Source organism: Aedes aegypti, chromosome 3 (genome assembly GCF_002204515.2).
Source record: "Aedes aegypti strain LVP_AGWG chromosome 3, AaegL5.0 Primary Assembly, whole genome shotgun sequence".
NCBI lineage: Eukaryota > Metazoa > Arthropoda > Insecta > Diptera > Culicidae > Aedes > Aedes aegypti.
Window position 1 is genome coordinate 383,283,375 of NC_035109.1, and position 21,250 is coordinate 383,304,624.

A 21,250-nucleotide genomic window follows, 5' to 3' on the forward strand; every position below is an offset into this window, starting at 1 on the left:
TTGATCACTTGAAAACTGCTTCAGCAAATAATTTTCCTTTTTTCAACTCCTTAGATTCCGCTTACTATGATCGATATCAATACATGTGTATTCAATTATAAATGACGTACATACAGTTATTTCGATTGTTCTAGCAAATATCTCTTTTTTCGCTTTCTTTACCATATAAAATTCGGTTTATGGTGAATATATGTGTAAGCGTTGATTTTTTATGAATACCTTGTATGAAGCACTATCAGAACTTTCAATTTTGCACATTTTTGCTGAAGGCACCAAAGAGCTATCTCGAATATTTTTCAAGTTATAGACAATTTTCGGTTAAAAACATATTATTTTCAAAATTGTGTCAATCTTTTCAAACCAAAAACGTCCTCACAGTTTTTTCACCATAAACAGAGAAAGAGATAATCTTTCTAATGGCGACAAAAGATTAAAAATCCGTTTGCGCCTTTCGGAGATATCGGCATTTGAAAGCAACATTTTTTTCGAAGAAAATTTCTGATAACTTCGTAACCATAAGAGATAGAATAATAGTTTCTTCGGCAAAAAGTTGCGGCTTACGAAAAATCAATGCTTATCGATGTCATACTTAAACACCAAGAGACACTACTGAAAACAGGCGAAAAATTAACCGCAATCACTGCAGTCAAGCATAACATAATCACGAAAGACGACCAACCTACCTATACAAGGTCTTACAGATACCCGCACCACTATAAAAAGGACGTGGACGAACAAATCAGTGAAATGTTGGAATGTGGAATGATCAGACACTTCTTGAGTCCATATTCATCTCCCGTGTGGATAATCACGAAGAAAACGGGCGGTTAGAGTTGTTATTGATTACCGTAAACTCAACGAGAAAACGGTAGACGATAAATACCCTATACCTCAAATTGAGGAAATCCTCGATAATCTGGGAAAGTCTACTTATTTTACTACACTTGACTTAAAATCAGGCTTCCACCAGATCGAGATGAATAGTAAAGATATCGAAAAAACAGCATTTTCAACAGGACAAGGACATTTCGAGTTCACGCGAATGCCCTTCCGGCTGAAGAACGCGCCCGCTACTTTCCAGCGAGCGATGAACAGCATATTAGCCGACTTCATTGGAATTATATGCTTCGTTTATCTTGACGATATTATTATCATCGGTACAATCTGCAAAATCACCTTGAAAACGTTTCGAAAATATTACAACGTCTAGCGGATTTTAACCTTAAAATTCAGTTGGACAAATGTGAGTTCCTTAAAACTGAGACAGAATTGTTGGGCCATATTATTACCCCTAACGGCATCAAACCAAATCCAGACAAAATACAACAAATTTCAGAATGGAAATTGCCCACAACACCAAAGCAAATAAAACAATTTTTAGGTCTTTTAGGTTCTACGTAAATTATCACCGAGTTAAAATGGCTCATACAGGAACATTCAACGATCGCATTGAACGCGTAAAGAATGCTTTCGAGGAAAAGTTCGACAACATTAAGAAGATATCCAACACCCCGGAAGGTAGTGATTGGAATGATGGAGTTTATGAGGAGTTTTTGAAGGAAGCCCCCCTACTTGACCGCCAATCTTTGGACGGAGCTGCAGGCTATGCAGTTCTGGAGGTGGTATAGCGGGGTGGAAGATTATCGTGAAGAGTTCACGTACTCAGTCTTCCATGGAGTCCTGAGTTATGTGAAGTTGGATGGTGCGTATGTTCTCCCTGACACTCTCATTGCGAAAGAGTCTTCAGCCGCAACGAAGAACACCCCCGCTACCGGATCTCCTCCAGTCGTTAAAGCCTGGTCATTCTTAAGTAAGCGCGGGGACAAGCCTGTCGACAAGATGAGAGTTGACACATCCAAGGGAACTGAAACCGTAAATAACGAGACTTGTGCGACTTGGGTCAAGTTCTTCTACGACCGGCTATCAGACAACGCTGAAACTGAGGACAAGAATAGATCAGTTGGAAATGGATCAGTGGAAGCCCGGATGCGGATGATCTTCAAATTATCAACTCGACCTTGTGCCGCATGACTTGAGAACCCCTGGTAAACACAAATCATTAACCTCCCACTTCGAAACCAAATAGCACCGAAAATGCTAAAGAATGCAATTGCAACCATATGTGACAATTGCCGCACAGCAATACCATACACCGATAGACCTTATTCCATTCCTTCCTTTCCACCTCTTGTGTGGCCGTACCCAAATGCACTCGAACGAGTGGCATCAAATTGCACAACTCAATAGGTCCGATAGTCCACCGAAATTCTAACAGACGCAGCAGTTAAGAACCTTTGTCAAAAGTCACTCCAGCCGTCTCGCTTACCCATATACAAACATAGGTTAAGACCAAATTGTAAAAATCCTATATAAATGAATGACTTTGTTGAATAAACATGATTCTTTGTCCGAGAACTGACTCTGGCAGTCTTTCGGCCTGAACCGGTAGTTTCTACCTTAGTTCGGTTACCGATTTAGCCTAATAGAGAAAGCCTTCTCCAATCAAAGGAGCTTTAACCCTACACTTGGCTGACCTGGTAGAAAGCAATAACCAACAATACAAAATCAACGAGCAGCTTGGAAACCGACTACAACTCTTAACGAATGCAGTCAACAAGATAATTGAGAGGAAAAATGGAAACCAAATTTTGTTAAACGAGGTTGAAATAATAACTACAATAATGACCATCGACAAAATCCTAGAAGATACCCACGACGCTATACTATGGACTAAAGTTTCAGTCGCAAATAACAAGTTCCTTTCAGCCCAGGAAATGAACACAATAACAAATCTCATGTATGATCAAGGCTTACAAGTCGAACTACCGGATGAAGCACTGAGTCTAGTAAAACCAAAGGTAGCAGTTAATAAGGATACCTCATGTATAATCCTACGCATCCCACAACTAGACAACGAGGAAGCAAACATACTAGAACTACACCCACTAATCAACAACGATTCCGTGATACAAGATCACCTACCGCGCCTTATCAGGAGAGGAAATGAATTATTCACTACCGTCAAACCTGAAGAGTACGTACAACGCAGCAATTACATAAGTAAAGTACTCAGATGAATGTATTTCCAAATTGATATTAGGCAAGCAAAGTTTCTGCGTTACAAGAAGAGAAAACAAAACAGAAACCCGCCTAATAACAGATAATCTTATAATAGTTAACAATGCAAGATTGCTCAAACTACAATCTAATTGTGGTCCAGACGATCGACTGCTGAAAGGAAATTTTCTCATATCCTTTTCGAACTGTAACATAACTATTGGAGATATACAATTCATATCAGCAGACGAAACTATTCATCTACCGATTCTTCAAGGAGCAATGCATGGCGCCCTTACCCATCATAGTCTGGAGGAAGATAGTATGTCTTACATCAATAATCAAACGATAGCCAACAGGAAATTGATCGACCATTGAATCAATACGCACACCAAATTTGGAACTGGAGCTTACTAGGAGGATTGTCTTTTTCAACGACCCTCATTACATCATTAGCCATTTTCACTCTCATTTATTATAGAAAGACTGTTCGTTACATCATTACCAAATTCACAAAGGATAACGGAGATGCAACAACCCAGAACAGAAACGCGTGAGCAGGTAGTCGCTAGACTAGGACGTGTAGATTGATTAATGCATAAAGTGCAAAGTGTAATAGTGTTAGAAACATAAAGTGCAAAGTGTAATAGTGTTCGAAACGCATTTCGAACAAGACTTCCATCCCCATGTCGCTAATACTCGCGTACGCCATGCAGAATGTTGCTTACAAAGCCCATTTCGCCGCGCTGAACAAGTTGACAGAACAGCCTATCACTGATTGGGATGCTCCTGAGAAATCTGGAGTTTTCCGGCCACGGCCTGTTGGACATCTGGAACAGAGGAGAATCTGAATCTCCTCGAGTGGATGACAGGGCAATCGTTCGCAACTCGCCGTGAAGTCGGAGACAAGTTCCAGAAGAGTCTTCAAGCGGGCAGTCGGTGAAGACGAACTAAATTCCGTTCCTGTACTTCTCGAAGCTTGTCAGTGCAGCCCAGACGGATTTTCTGAGCGGAGGTGTTGGGCAAGTAGCAAGTGCTCCCACTTTCTCGAGCCGTTTTGCAACAGAGGTTGGTAACGACAGCGAGCGAGTTCAGGATTTTCCAGTGTGTTCCAGCGACTGTTGCTGCAATGGGCACCACAACTGAAGAGTCCATCCGTACAAGGCTTGAATCGATCAAAGCGGAAATTCAAATGCGCCTCCAACAGGACAAGAGAATCTCTTACGGAACCACTGACTTCTACAAGGCGCGAAATATGGGAGATGATTTATCTTACGGAGCGAAAGTCACGCCTCCCGGAAACTTTGCCCCACGTTGGGCGCTAATTATAACTCCCTGGAGACTCCTTTGGGAACTCCTGGAAAGCTACAGTGGCTTCCAACCACTCCCGGAAAACTAGCTCAGTAACATGAGACCCCTGAACTGTGTCGCAGGGTCGGCATGTTACTGGGTAATCGGAGGGGCTTCGCGAACAAAGTATGAAAACTAGAAATGTGTGGCGTGCAAGCGAGACGGTTAGGGAATTGCTAGTACTCACAACTGCAGCTAGGTGACATCTCTTCCATCGCGTTGGCCCACACAGCTGCTCCTGCACTACCGTGTGGCCAGAAACTCGCAGCGAGGCTGCTTGGAATTGGTGAGATGGCGGATCTCTCTTTCAGCAGGCGGAGCTGGCTTGGGTTCCATGGTCAGGCGTCTTCCTTCATGGACGTAATCGGCACGGTCCGAGGGATCCGTCGGAAGCCATCTTGACTTCCGAGCCGCCGTGTCTTGACCGTTATTTAACGGATACAAGGTCCTGACCGAGGAGATTTAAAGTTTACCGTCAGGATGGTCAAATGGTAATTCCTAGACCTAGTTACCTGAACGGAGGTAGGCTAGCATCCCAAATCCACCTCTTGTGAAGGGGGGGATTAATTTCACTATTTGCACTGCACTGTTACAAGACCATTTCACACGGACACTTGAATAAACTCTGCCCAACAGCCTATTTTAAAAGATGGCAGCGACCAGCAGTTTGCTATAATTTCAGGTGATTTTGCCTTTGCACCATTTTTGTGCGAGTTGTAGAATCCCCCTCAGCAATGTATTTGAATTTGTTTACAGCGTAACCTACTGTATTTATATCTAAAAACGTGAATTGTCTCAACAATATAACATTATACACACATGAAAATCTCAGAATTGAAACCAACCGGTTACATCTTCCAGCGCAAATAGTAATGGACAATAAGAGTTCGTTTGTATCAAATGTCATTGAACAGCAAATCAAAAATCTAGGCATTAAAATATTCAAAACTCTTGTTCATAGGTCTGAGACCAATGGTCAAGTACAACCAGCACAGATGTTACTTCCACGAGGTATCCTACGTCGATTCCACAACCGTAATTTAGAAAGCCGTGGACGACTTTCTACCAGACGGGGAGGCGTTAGGAAAATCCTGATAGGGAATTAGCGAATAGGAGCAGTTGGCGCGAGTTAACACCGTTGCCAGCCGGACTTGGCAACTTCCACCAACGGTGTCACCATCGTCAGCATTTTGGGCGAACCGTAGCAACAGTAGCATCGAGCATCATCAGCAGCCCAACCGATCGGCATCGAGGGTAAATCGATTTGACTTCGAACACATGGAACCAGGTGCTGAGTAAGCAGTTAGGCAGTGTAAGGTTTAATTAAATATAGAAGAGCGGAATAAAGTTAGTCTGTTTTGTAGCCTCATAGAATAAAGTTCTTTTTTTATAAAGAACTCCACAACCCAAAAAGTTTAACTGGCGCCCGAATAGGGACCCAAGTGAAGTGGGAGTAGTATAGTGTCAAGTGGTTGTAAAATCGTACCAGTTAGTGTAGTGCAAAAGTCCTAAAAATGGAATATCACAAATTCCATAGTGTTGGTCCAAGGAGCCAAGCCTATCACACCTGGGTCAACGAGCCCTCAACCGACAAGACGAAGCGAAGATCAGGACACCGTAGCGTAGGCTCGATCGCTATTAGGGACCCCAGTAGCGGACAGAAGCAAAAAGGATCATCCCAACATAGCTGCCTGGTTCTTCCCCCACCAGCGAATGTCACTACCAACAAAATCCAACTGGGATGCTGGCAATTGTAGTAAGTGAATATTTTTGATTTCCTTTTTATATTACCTTCATATTGATTTTACATTGATTATATATTGATATTAACGGCTATTTACGTTAAAAAAATATACACGTGAAAATGAATGAGTGAGACTACCTATTTTTTTTTTCTCAAAACCAAAATTGAGTGAGTGATTCTACACTATCCAAATTTACTTTAAAGTGTGCGAACAATTACCAAAATTAGTGCAAAAAAATCCAGGAACGATTTTTATTTTAAAGACATTACGGCAAATGAAAACGCTCCTGTGATCCCTATGACCACACAGCAATTTATCGATCTTGGAAAAATTCCGGATTTCGTAAGAGACGTCAAACCATTCACTGGTGATCCCACCAGATTGGTGGATTGGCTCTCTGATGTAGATGCTATTTTAAGGACATACCGTGAAAACGGTGCGACCCAAACCCAAATTCATGTCTTAGAACGAACAGTAGTTGCTATCATTAATCATAGCCCAAGTCCAAACGGACGACACGTTGAAGCTAAATGCAGCAGCTCATATAAACTATTTCAGAGAAAAAGCATTGGACACCTTTATTAGAGGGCTGGAAAAGCCACTCAACATATTGTTAAAAAGCAATAATCCCCGAACGCAGGCTCAGGCGTACAATTTTTGCGTCGAATATCAAAATATGGATATTCGATCCGCACCGTTTAGAAACGAATTCGGTGGGCAACCAGTGCCAAAGCCCCGTGCTTTACCAGACTTGCCATCGTCAAGTAGAGTACAGGCACAACCAAGAATGTTCCTACCACCCCCTGTACTGCCACGAACACCACCGGTTAATCATTTTTATAATAATTTTCAACCCCCTGACCATTCACGACCATTTACTTCACGACGACCCAGAAATTCATTCCAAAACAATCCATTTAAAGTCAACAAACAAATTTAAAGCGACCACATCCACCTTCCCAACACTTGAAGGTACATATCCAGACCATGGTATCTATGACTATAGCGTTTGGTACGACTACAGTGATGACTCGATATCGACTCATGGAACCATACTAGAAACAAAATTTCATGGTTACTATGATAGTCCCTAGAAACAGCTTTGGTAGCACAAACGATGTCATATATCAATTTGAAGACCAATATAGATGATTTCCCTTTTCTAATCGACACTGGAGCCAATATTAATCTTATACACCTAATGCTAGTACATAATTATTCGTTGGCATAACCATATCATTTCACAGAAAATGGAATTGGAAGAGCTAACGGAAAATTCAATGCTAATACCGCAATTAGTATCGAATTCTTTAGACCCAAATTAAATTTTCGAGCTTAATTTTTGCTACACGATTTCCATCCATTCTTCCATGGTATTATAGGTACCGGAATATTGAATGCACTCGAAGCAAAAATTGACGTCAGTAATAAAACCTTACAGCTCAGCAAAGATGGTGAATGTCTGACCATTCCTCTTTTGCAATATTCTCCTGAACAAAAAACGCCAATTAACCCAAATAACCTACCCCATCAAAACAAAACTTGCGCGGAGGGGTTAACTGACAGTTTTTTTTTGCCAAAGTTGTCATTTTCGCATGCGTATATCGTGTGGCAGGTACGATGATACTCTTTGCCCAGGGAAGTCAAGGAAATTTCCATTACGAAAAGATCCTGGCCCGACTGGGCATCGAACCCAGACACCTTAAGCATAGCTTTGCTTTGTGGTCACAGACTCTAACCACACGGTTAAGGAAAGCCCCGGGTGCGAATAAATATAGTGTAATTTAGTTTTTAAAAACTCATTCGTTACTTGAAAATCCCTAACTCTGATGGCCTTGAGAGATTTCACTTCAAAAGACCCTTAAATACGAATTGGTAATTGGAGGATTTTAAGAACAAAATCAATGTCCACAATTAATTCGTAAATTAACGTAAAGCCACGATATAGTCGTCACAGTTATCAGTGGTTTAATATAAATTGGTCAAACACAACTCGATCAACATATAACAGTCCCTCGAATGCAGATCTATGCGAACGATGCTAATACCAACCATATATCCAAGGACTCATCATCTGAAGAACCAACTGATCGAAGATCGGCCGTTTCGGCGCGTTTGTTAGTGAGTGCTAAAAATGTGTGTGGGTATTTACCTAGTAGAGCCTTTTGCGTAAGTCAATCAGGATGAATTCCGCGTGTCGTGTGCCCAGCAAGCGTTGTTGTACTCTGCTATTGCGCGGATGACTAGTGTTTGAGTAGTTGTCGGTAACTGTAGGTGGTATAGTCACGACCTGCAGCAGCCCGTTCGGATAAACGTGTGAGGGGTTGTTAGTACGTGATGTATGATCGTGGTGATGCTGGATGATAACGGTGTGATGCAAAAGTGTAGCGTGTGTGTGTGTGTGTTGTTAGTAACAATAATGGTCGCACAACTAATCGAAAGCATGGATTAGCAACAGCACTTGTAACTAGTGTGTGGATAGGGGGGTGTTTGCTTGCACACTCGATTTACACTATCCCACCTTCGCAACCGATGTTTGTCAGTATTTCTGCTGCGGTTGAAACGGATGCAGATGCGACTGACGCCGCAGAATTTTGTGATGAGGCGGCTGAGGCTGTTGAGATAGCGGCAGGGGCGGTGGCTGTGCCGGATGCCTGTGATGCTGAGACTCCAGCGGCAATGTAGTTGTTGGCAACTGTTGAAGATGCGATAAGATTATTTGTGAGCGGTACCAATCCACTGACACTGACCCCGCCTGGGGGTGCCCCGGAAGCACTGCTAGCTAGCGTAGTAGAGGAAGAGGACGGTGATGGTGATGGTGACGGTGACGGTGATGCTGATGATGAGAGCGATGACAACGGTGAGGACACGGAAGATGGCGATGGTATCGTTGATGAACTAGTATTACTACTAATACTACTACTACTATTGGCTAAACTGATACTACTGTTGGTGTGATTGCTATTGCTCAGAAATGGTATACGGGATGATATGGCGGCAACGGCAGCGGCGGCCGATGTTCCGGACAGCTTCGGCGGTATCTGCGGTTTGTTGGGCGGTATTGGGGGCGGTACTCCGCGGCCTCCCACCGACGGTATTATTGTCTTCTTGATGGTTGCCGTGGTTCCTCCCACGATGAGGCCGGATGGGCTTCCTGCAGGCGAGGCTGACGCTTTTCGGACGGTGGCCATCTGTTGGTTCAGGAGTTGGTGTTGCGGCGATCCACATTATCGGGTTTATTCATTCACAGATGGTGGAAGAGACAAGAGATTTGCGGTGTCGAAGTTTTTAATGAAATTGAAATGGAATGATTTCTTTCTGTTTGCATGGTTGTTTGCTTTTTAGAAGGAAGGCTTAATTTACGCTACAATCCTCGTATTAAGAAGTCTTTTTCTGGGAAAGCGGAATTATTTTGCATTTTTGTTTCGTTGTTGGTTCATATTTTTGTGTTGGTAGCAATTTTTATTGATTCAAGAATGGTGTAATTGGAAACGAAACAGAGAAAACAAAATTAGCTATCACTATCAATAGCCGGTGGTTTGGCTACATCGGGTAGAAAAAAGCATTCACTGGTATACTACTTTACCATTCTTGCATGATGAACTGAACTGAAGGGCAACACAAATGAGTGGGCGGTGGATTGTATCTTTGCAAAAGTTTTGATACTAGATTTACTATGTTCAATTAGGTTCATAACTTTTCAAAGAATACGTTTAATCCACCACTGCTAAAATGAGAAAATGTGAAAGGATGTAAAGCTTTTATATAGGTAATAGCAAACAACACATTTGCACTGTCTGAGTAATTCATAGAACAAAAGTCATTTATCGTACATATAAGCCTGGATGATGTTCTGCTTTCATCATTTGAGGGATACTGCTATTGTCTTACAACTCAACGGATATTTTCCCGTTCATTCAGCATATTGCTGTTGTACTGTAAGTATATCGAGCCTTTGAAGCTGCTTGGAAAAGCTTCTTGGGCTTATTGGAAGAAAATGACCAAATTTTTTTTTGGATCGAGTTCGTCAAGCTACTTTGATGAAACATTCGAAGCATCTTGAATGGAGATTTCAGTGCATTTTGAATAAAATTTCTTGGCAAAGCTTTCCAAGCTTTTTAGATGAATCTTTTCAAGCTTCTTGGATAAAGCTTTTCAAGCTTCTTCGATGCAGCTTTCTAAGCTTCGTGGATGAAGCTTTCCAGGTTTATGAATAAAACTTTCAAAGCGTCTTGAACGAAGCTTTCCGACCACTTAAACGAAGCTTTCCAGCCTTTTGAATGCAGCTTCCCAAGCATCTTTGATACAGCTTTTCAAGCATTCTAGATGAAGGCTCCCAAGTTTCTAGGATGAAATTCCAAGTTTCATGTATGTAGTTTTCCAATAATGGATTACGCTTCTAATTTTTGATGAATGCAGCTTTCAACCTGCTTAGATGAAGTTTTTCGAATTTTAGATGAAGCTTTTCGAAGTTTTTGTGATGAAGCTTTCTTCTTCTTCTTGGCATTAACGTCCCCACTGGGACAGAGCCGGCTACTCAGCTTAGTGTTCTTATGAGCACTTCCACAGTTATTAACTGAGAGCTTTCATTGCAAAAGTTTCCATTTTTTAATTCGTATATCGTGTGGCAGGTACGATTATACACTATGCCCAGGGAAGTCAAGGAAATTTCCATTACGAAAAGATCCTGGACCGACCGGGATTCGAACCCAGACACCTTCAGCATGGCTTTGCTTTGTAGCCGCGGACTCTAACCACTCGGCTAAGGAAGGTCCCAAATGATGAAGCTTTACAAGCTTTTTAGGTTAAGGTGAAGATGAATCTAAGCCAAACCTCAAATGTTTAAGATCACAAATCTGGAGAACCAAACATCCGTTTAAGCTGAGAACATAATCGATTGGTCACTAGTTGATGGTGACCAATCGATTAGGTTTTCAGTTCAAACGGGTTTCCGGTTATCCAGATTAGTGCTCTTGAAAATTTGAAGTTTGGCTTCGATTCATCTTCACCTCAAGCTTTCTAAAGGATGGGCAACATCGAGCCCGAAACCGGTTGACGAAAAAGGTAAATGTTGAAATCCTTTTTATGTTTGTAAGAACAATAAGTGTTGTGTCCAGTGTTAGCACAAAATCTTAAAAATGAGTGAAGCTTTAAATTTTTAGGGTGAAACATTCTAACCATTTTGGACGCATCAGTCCATGTTTCTAGGACAGAGTTGTGCAAGCTTTTGGACCAACTTTCAAAACTTACTGGTGCAATTTTCCAGATCCAGGTAGCTTTCAGTCTTCTTAGATTAGGCTAAGTATGGATAGCATTACAATTTTCTTTAATAATGCCTCCCAAGCTTCTAGCATTAGAAACATCTTGGGACAGCTTTCCAATCGACACGGGAAAGCTTTCCAAGTTTCTTGTATGAAGCTTTCTATGCTTATTGGGAAAGGTTTCAAATCGACTAGGGAAAGCTTTTCAATAGACTCCGGAAACCAATCGAAGTTTCTTGAATGAAGCTTTCCAAATATCTTAGATGAAGCTTTTAAACATTCTTGGATGATGCTTTAAAAACTTCTTGCATAAAACTTTCCATTTTTTTCTTGAATGATATTCCAAACTTCATTGATTAAGTTTCAATAAAATGGTGGGTTCCCTCTAAATTCTCTCAAATGAAACTTACTAAACTATGAACTTGGACTATATTTCAGGAACTTGGTAAGCTTTATTCAGCTTTTCAAGCTCCTGAAATATAGCCCAAGTTCCAAGTTTCTTGAATGAAGCTATTCATGTTTCTTGAGAAAGCTATCAATCAACTTTGTGAAGCAAATTTCCTTGATGAAGCTGTCCAAGCTTCTTGAATAAAGCCTTTCAACCATCCGGGATAAATCTCTACAATTCATCAACAACTTCATAAAAGCTCAAAATCACAATTTATTCCATTTGATAATGAAAACATGTTTTTTGACCAAAATTATAAGCATTTTTCACACCATGCGTGTGTTGTTTACTTTTTTTGGCAGTTTTCTCCTCTCTTCTCTAGCTTCTCACGGACGGAGAAAGTTGCCATCAGTATGCATTTGAATTCTACAGCCAATTGTACTGTATAATATCTAATATTCATTTTTGCTGTTTAATTGCGTCGTACATTGTTTCTCTTATGCATAAAAATGTTTTACAACACTTGTGACATTGTGTACACCTTTTGAGTGTTTTGAAATTGTAGATTACGAAGTTGAATCAAGCGTATGAATATCGAAACAATTTTAATTCCAAACATAAAAACTGACATCACTTCCAATCAACGAGAGCTGCGCCTCCCATTCATAAACAATGTTGGCTCGGTGAATTCGCGTTCCGGTATGAACTAATTTACAATGACGTCACGCTGCTTCTTCCATCGGGAAGAACACCTTTTACTGCGGGCCGTGTTTACAAAAAATGAACGATTTCGTTGTGCATTCATCCACTTCATGTTCATCCGGTGAACATTCGTCGTCCGGATGTTGGTCCGGATGTCATTTTATGTAAACATTGCCCGCATTTAGAGCAGAAAGGAAAACGAAAGTCGATGATAAAAGAAGACCGTGGATAAGTCCATTGTGTTTCGAGCACAAATCGATGAATTTAAGTGATTGATTGTTTCGAGGAGCACGGCGCGAGGAAAGTTTAAGTGTTCAAATATCGCATCAGATTTTTGAATAGCTACGGGCACCGAAAAGCCAACAAACAACAACACGGTGCGCGAAGATGAAGTAATTCGATAGTGAGTGATATTTTACAACACAATTCTCAGCAATAACTATGTGTTTGCATTCAAAAACTGGTAATTTGAGAAAAACACATTATGGAATGCTTTCAGTTAAGAAACCACCCCTTTTCAATAAGGTTAGTAACTTCAAATAATCATTTTTTTGTGATCGCTCTCGAAAACACTGTGAGAAGCATGGGAGGAGGGAGTGGACAGTGAAGGAGGAAGTAAGGTGCCATATTCAGAAGGCCGGCTCCAAAGGCACGTTCCCCACCAGTTGGGAAAAGGTGCCATATTAGAGGCCATTTTGGTACTCATGGAGAAATGTCCTTAATGAAGCATTTCAAGCTTTATTGACGAAGCTATCCAAACTTCTTTGGTGAAGCTTTCCGAGTTTCTTCCTAATTCTTGAATTATATTTCCAGGCTTCTTGATTTAAACTTTCTAGTTATTCTGGCCATCTATGTAGCATGAATGAAGTTTCAAGCTGCTTATACGTAAATACTGAAATCTAGGGAAAAAAATCGAATTTTCTTGCTTGATGCAATCAAGGCTTTTTACGCGAAGCTTGCGAATCTTCCCGGAAGAAGCTCCATAATTTTCTTTAGTGAAGCTTTAATTTTTCTAAGGAATCTTCTTCTTATGTTTCTTGAGCATCTCAAGAAGGCTTTTCGATCGACTTGGGAAAGCTTCCCAAACTACTTACATGAAACCTTCCAAGTTTCTTAGGAAAAATTCACAAATTTCTTCAATAAAACATTCGAAGCATCTTGCGAAAGCTTCCAAATTCAGCTTCCAAAGTTTTCCAAACTTCTCGGATGAAGCATTCTAAGCTTCGTGGATAACGCTTTCCAAGCTTTTTCGATATTACTCTCTTGGACTTTCCAAGCTTCTTATATGATGCATCCAAAACCTTTCAGATTAAATTTTCTATGTTCTTTAAGTGAAGCTATAAAACTTATTAGGTTAAGCTTTTAAGCATTTTAGATGAAGCTTCCCATTTTATATGAGGCTGTTGAAGATGCTTCAATAGTACAGTGAAACCTCCATGAGTCGATATTGAAGGGACCATGGACTCATGGAAATATCGAGTCATGGAACAGCAATCCTTTGGAAACCTGTTTCAAGGGACCATCATAGTAACCATGAAATTTTGTTTCTAGTATGGTTCCATGAGTCGATATCGAGTCATGGAACATCGACTCATGGAGGTATCACTGTAAATTTCCAAGTTTCTTGGGCGAAGCTTCCCAAGTTTTTGTTTTGTTAAGGCTCCCTAAGATAAATAAATAAAGCTTGAAGGATAAAACTTTCTAAGCTTTTGGGATGAAGCTTTCTATACTTATTGAACTTTCCAAGCTTCTTAGCGAAACCTTTTCAAGCTTCTTGGACGAAACATGCTAAGCTTATTGGAAAAAGCTATCCAAGCTTTTTGAACCGAGATGATCCAGCCCCGGGCTGCAAATCTCGTTAATAATAATAATAATAATAATCCAAGCTTTTTGAAAAAAATTTCTAAATTTTTTTGGTAATATTTTCCAAGCAATTTGGATAAAGTTTTCCAAAATTCTTAGATAAAGTTTCTTGCATAAAGGTTTCTGAGTTTTTCAGATGAAGCTTTCCGAGTGTATTGGATTAAACTTTACCAAGCTTCGTGAATGAACGAAATGCTACTAGTCAGACTTCACTACTGAAGCTTTCCAAGCTTTTTGGATGAAGTCTTCCAAGCTCCTCGTTTTCAACTTCCAAGGTTTCAAAATTAGCCTATCCAACCCTTTTTAGTTGATGTTATTCAAGTTTGTTGAATGAAGTTTTTCAAGCTTCTTGGATCAAACTATCCAAGATATTTGGATGGAATATTCTAAGTTTTTTGGATGAATCTATTCAAGCTTCTCGGATGAAGCTTTCCAGCCATCTTATATGAAGCTATCTGAGATTCTTATATGATGTTTCTTTTACCCGAGATCAAATAGCCCAGGGCTAAAAATCTTCTTAATTTTCTTTAATCGTACTGTCCAAGCTGCTTGGATAAAGCTTCTTATGTTTTTTTGAAAAATTTCACTATATGACGTGAGGTTTGAGTTCGGACGATACACGCCTTTGAACAAGATGATTGATGGACAGCTCTTGTAATTTGACGTGATATATTATTTTAATACAACCTTCATTTGAAATTGAATTATTTTTACTGATATAAAAAATATATAAAAATTGACCTATTCTCACCCCATAGTGAAACATTTTGTCAAATTTATTTATCAAATTTGGAAAATTTATTGGACCTCAATAGAACAGCAATATAAGCTTTAAAAATAGTTGAAATAGTTAAAACCAGTGTCAGTGCAGCCTTTGTATTTACTACAAGTAGCACTATCAGCATCTTGCTCTTTCTGTTCATCAAAAGATATTTGAGAATCCTTAACCCGTATAGGCCTGAGTGAAAGCAAAATAACTGAAACCCTTACCGCTCAGAGAATTCTTTACGGATTTAAATAATTTTTTGTCAGTTCACTAGCCCACATATCTAGTTTCTATAAGTGGCCAGATGAACTCGGAAATATTCCTGTGACTGGAGTTATTCCGATGGGTCACTGGGTCAAGTCGGGTAAAGAAGGGCTATTTTTTGGGACATGCTAAGTTACGTTTATTTATTTGCAATGATAATCATTTTAATTTGCATAAATCATTAAGATGTGATAGTCAACATTAAAAATGAAGAGTTTTGCACCGTTTAAAATATACCGGATGTGGCCATTTGGACGTAATGCCCGGAAGAACCGGCGATAGATTTGTTTTATACTAAACCGTTTCAATGCTCGAAAAGTAGAAACCAAATGTAATTGTGAACTAAACTACGTTCCCATAAGCTTGGCACAGATGTTCAGATACAGATTGGCCACTTTATCGTGAGTTTGAGGCGTTCCGAGTTATTCAATTCAATCGTTTCTCAAAAGGTTTACACTGATGCAATTTTCTTAAAATTACAGCATGTAGTGGCCACATTATAACTGATTCCGGAAATTATCTGTGTCTTGAAATTTGCCTACCGCCAGGGGCACAAACTCAGAGTACCTTTCTCACCCGACCTGACCCAGTGATCCACCGGAATAACTCCGACCACAGAAATATTTCCGCGTTCCTCTGTCCACTTGTAGAAACTAGATATGTGTGCCAGTTTACTGACAAAAAATCATTTGAATCCATTAAGAATTCGCTGAGCGGTGAAGGATTTAGAATTTTTGCTTTCACTCAGGCCTATACGGGTTAACACCACAGTGTAAACACTCAGTTGCTTGCTACTACAAACTTAAGACAATACCAACTTTTTATCCAATACACCGACTAAAATGAATGCTCACTAGGGTGCGGCTTATTTTTCAAAAGTTCTCAAAACCAAAAATTCGTGTGCTCTACTGAATTCAAATCACATTGAAAGAGAAACCTCAAAATCTGAGCCAAAAATATTAACATTTAGAGGTGGCGCAAGCGTCTTGAAGTTGAATTTTCAGGTTGTAAAAAATGACCTTCAGTGAAGTACACATAACTTTGTTTGTTTTTCAACCGATTTCTAAACTTTTAGCATCAATACCTTCAAAGTTAAATTTGTAAAAACTTTGTTGAACACTAAATTTGTCTAAAATCAAAACAAGTTTTAGTTAAAAGTAATTTATTCCAAATTTTTCCTCATTTTACTAAAAATTTCAACTTTGTTTGACCATAACTTCATGATTACTCAACCGATTCCAAATCTTTTTACATGCTTTTGAAGCTAATTTAATTGTTTTCAAACCTTTCATATAGCACATTTCACTAAAAAAATGTCTTGACCAAGTTATTCAGCAAAAACTGCACAAAAACATGATTTTTTAACGAAAAATGCCAGTTTTGTCAAATCTTTGGCAGTTAAATATTGTCTCTCAAGCTGAAACTGATTTTTCTTATTTGTTAAACCTTTGGGAAGGACTTTGCAACAATTTTTAAATAATTTTGAAACAAAATTATGTTTGCATATGTTAAAAAATATGTGGACTATTCAACTCGTAATTAAGGCAAGATGCTTTACATATTTAAGTTTTATAAAAAAAATGCTATTTTCGGCAAAAAAAACTTAAATAATCCAAAGAAATTTGATTTTTTCATCGAAAAATCATGTTTTTGGGTAGTTTTTGTTGAATACATAAGTCAAAAATATTTTTTAGAAAAAAATTGTGTATGTACAGTTTGAAAACAAATAAATTTGCTTCAAAAGTATGTAAAAAGATTTGGAATCGATTGAGTTTTAATGAAGTTATGGTCAAACAAAAATGATTTTTTGTAGTAAAATGAGGAAAAATATGGATAAAAGTATTTTTAACTAAGACAAGTTTTGATTTTAGACAAATTTGATGTTCTACAAAATTTTAATAAATTTAATTTGAAAGAAAATGGTGCTAAAAGTTTTGAAATCGGTTGAAAAATAACAAAGTTATGTTTACTTAACTGCAGGTCATTTTTTATAACTTGAAAATTCACCTTCAACACGCTTGCGCCACCTCTATATGTTAATATTTTTGGCTCAGATTTTGAGGTTTCTTCTTTAATGCGATTTGAATTCAGTAGAGCACACGAATTTTTGGTTTTGAGAACTTTTGAAAAATAAGCCGCACCCTAATGCTCACAATAATAAACAAAACAATGAACAAGGATTGAATCATGACAGCACCGAGGTAGTGCCACTTGTAAAATTAATTATTCGATGAAGAACCAGTTCGAAATGGATCGTTAACGTTAACATAAAATGATACAAAATGCCTTCATTCAAACAGCACTCATTCCAATAACGTTTTTATTAGCGCAACGTGATTACAACACTTACGAATGGAACATGAAATTATACAAGGATACGGTAAACGAAATGATCAAAGTCGCGATTGCAAGTTGTGCGCCAATTGAAGAAGAACAAAAAGGAAAAGGGTGCAACACAATAATGCGGAGAACAGTGGGGATAGGATGAATTGTACAATAATAATTTCGACTCGGAAACCAAACAGGGTAAATTTTCAAATCAAACAGAAATCCTCTTACAATCGTAAGCATGGTAAAAATTTTGTTTTCCAAATATCCAAACAGGATAGAACCGAAAAACACGGGGAGAGAACACAAGTGGACTTACCTTGCCGGGCGTGGAGGTGACGGTGTTGGCGTAGGTCTCCGGCGACGGCGCAACCGGTACGGCATTGGCACCCGGTGGTCCCAACGGTGGAGACGTTATCGACAGCTGCGAGATGGCCGTTTGTCGGATGAGCTGCCCCGGGGACACGGATCGGGCGATTCCGGTTGCTGTGGAACATTGGAATGGTAAGATAGTGGAATTATTATCTGGGATGTAACGTCCGCTGGGCAACATACAAGCACATTCAGGAGTTTAAAGGCAATGCCTGCACACAAGCTTGGATAAGATAAGGGAAAAATGACATGCAATTAAAATGTATCATGTATGATATGACAGTAATTTACATCAATTGAATAGGAAACTAAATCTTCACGTGCTCCAACTTCAGTTTTTTCTATGTCTTTCAATCCTAATCGCATCAGATATGCCGCGGTCGGCAATGATTTAGCACAGACAAACATTATTCGGCAATCATGTCGAATTTTCTCCACCAAACTGCGCCTCATCCTTTCTGCGGTACAATTTTGCTCTAATGTTCCGGAAGTGCCTTTCGATAACATACATCACCCTTTGCGGAATTCAATCTTCTCGACCGTTGTCGATCCACAAAATGTTAATTTTCGATTATCGATTAGTCGACAGCACGCTTGCTCACGGTATACACGACTGTGGCACAATATTTATTAGCCCGTTTATTAGTTCGCAAATCTTTTGAGAATATTAGACGAAACATAGAGTGGGTGGTATGAACAAAAAGTGGTCAACTCAGTGAATCAAATTATCATCAAAATAGACAAAAAACAAACAACAAAACAAGCTCGGTCACAACCGTTTGTCGCAACTGTTTCGGATAAGGACACAATCAAAAGCAAAATTGTCATGACAATCACAGAGCGCAACATTGTTGCAAACTTTTCAACTCGCAATTAATCAGTTATTTTAAACACAAAACCAAATTTGTTTTATGGATGCTGTTTGATAATGTGTCAATGTTTACCAACATGGAGAAAGTTCTCGAAAATTACAATGCGAAGCACAGAAAATCGCTACGCACCTAATGATCGATCTTTGTCATATTCTGTTCAAGTGATGATAAACTGATGTTGCGGAATAAAATTGTTGCAACAAGAATAGGAGGTGACAATGTCTTTGTTGCTGCGTGTTGGGTGACAATTGATTCACTGAACAAAACTATCGAACAAGTAGTAAGTACTCTTTTTGACTTAAATTTTGTTACATAGGGGTTCTTGTAACAGCGGGCTGAAAGGATAGATCATAAACCAAAAAACCTGTGGAAGAAAATTTGAGGTTCATTCAATTTCGATAATACCTTGGTTCCAGGTATGCGGGTCCAGTGAAATAGTTTTCATTAAGATTGTTAACCATTTCAGCATGAGCATGAGTATTGATGACCGTACAATTCGTAGTTGCTACTCCGTGATTGACAAGAATCATCGGAATTGTACAGGGAACCAACAGATGTAGCTTAGGAGTAGCATACCACATTCGAGGACTATGAAATTAGTAATGTCAATAACGGCGCCGGCCACGTCCTTACGCTCATCGGGGAAGGGAAGGAATGTTAGTGTGATATCCATTGTTACTAAAAACCGAGTATACCTCTGCATATTCATGGTTGCCACGTGAAGGAGTTTTGTTAGTGGGAGGGCTTCAAAGCTACATGATCAGGATTCACCTTGGTAAGTGATGCGTTTCATGTAACCTCTGTTTAAAAAGTTATCTATCATTGCGGCGACATCTTAAACATCAAACTATTCAAAATTTTGAATCTAGAAATTTTATGAAACATGAATAAGCGCTTATGTCAACACTTAAAGTGACGAACCATTCATAGTTTGTTCAACAAACTCATAAAAAAATACATGTTAGGATATAAATGTGTTATTACAAGCATGAAACGAGCTCACCAATTGATAATCCATCCTCGACTGAACAGTTACAATCGCAGCGTCAACACGTATAAGCTGGAATATAAAATAACTCCGATGGCGCGCGAATGAAGTGCTAACTGAAAAAAAAACACTCCGAGCGCGCGAAAATGAATCGGACAGCTTGGGTCTTTGCAAAGCACTGGGCAAACGAACGAAGCCAGCGAAAAAAACACTCCGAGCGCGCGAAAATGAATCGGACTGCTTGGGTCTTCGCAAAGCACTCATTAAGATTGTTGACCATTTGAACAGAAAAACTGATTTTTCAATTTCGATGATTCCTGATGATTGAATAATGATTTCTTGAGCCTTGAAATGTTTTTAAGATATCTTAACAGCAGGCGTTTAGTTGGCATTCTCGGTAGGACTCCCGCAAATCTGATATTAATCTGGGAATTCCTGGAATTAAAATGAGTTCTTGTAGTATTCTATACGATTTTGAGATTTTGATAAGATTTTCAAATTCTGTTAGGAATTTCGGTAAAAAATCTTAGGATCCCCGTTATACCTCTGGTTGATGGCATGAATTCTCAACTATATGGGTTTCTAATGGATATCCTAGGTTTTTAAAAGGTTCATACAAGGTATTTCATAGATTTTTCATGAATCCTAAAAGTTCCAACGTAATTTGAGATTTCCAAAAAGTGTTATCGGAATCCAAAGATTCAAATTAGAATTCGCAGGGATGCCACCGAAATTTCAAGGATTTCTAAAGAATTTCCGAAGATTCCAATCGAAGTCTCAGAGATTTTCAAAGCTTCATAATCCCATATATTCTCATCGAATTTCACAAATATCCACTGATAACCCAAAACTTCTAAAAGTTACACCCCATAATGATTCCAGAATGGCTACCAAAATCTAAAATGCCTATCGTGATGCTAAAATTCCTACAGAGATTTTGGAATTTTGAAGCAAATTCCAAAATTTACTCAGAACTATTAGAATTCCTACGATAAATTTCCTTCTTCATACCGGAATCTTAGTACACTGACAAACAGACGTCACACTGTCTTCATTGTCCATCGACCACATTTTTAACGGTCGATTCAAAAATATGGTAGGTGGCCAATCCACCACCCGCAGCGCTCGCATCGTTTTTGTTCGTGTCTGACGTTTACACACTACCGCTATCTGTTGGCATGTCGGCCAAACACACCGATTTTAGCATTGGGCGTACATGTCCTCGTGACTGTGATATTGATCGAGATTTGTTCTAAGTGTTACGTTTGTTTATCTGTGCTTAGTATTTCTACGA

The 21,250-nt window shown here is 39.2% G+C and overlaps 1 protein-coding gene across 5 annotated transcripts in view; it reads right to left on the reverse strand.

The window, feature by feature from the left end:
- The window catches only part of LOC5566539 (uncharacterized protein CG10915), a 79,422-nt gene that overhangs the window by 34,996 nt on the left and 23,176 nt on the right, over window positions 1–21,250 (reverse strand). For 3 of the 5 annotated variants that reach the window (XM_021853243.1, XM_001650884.2, XM_021853242.1), the window contains one exon: window positions 18,044–18,210. In XM_021853243.1, coding sequence (XP_021708935.1) covers window positions 18,044–18,210 — 167 coding nt within the window. Of the gene's footprint in view, window positions 1–7,832; window positions 8,848–18,043; window positions 18,211–21,250 lie in introns of those variants that run through there. The other 2 variants (XR_002502268.1, XM_021853241.1) reach the window with 2 other exon arrangements.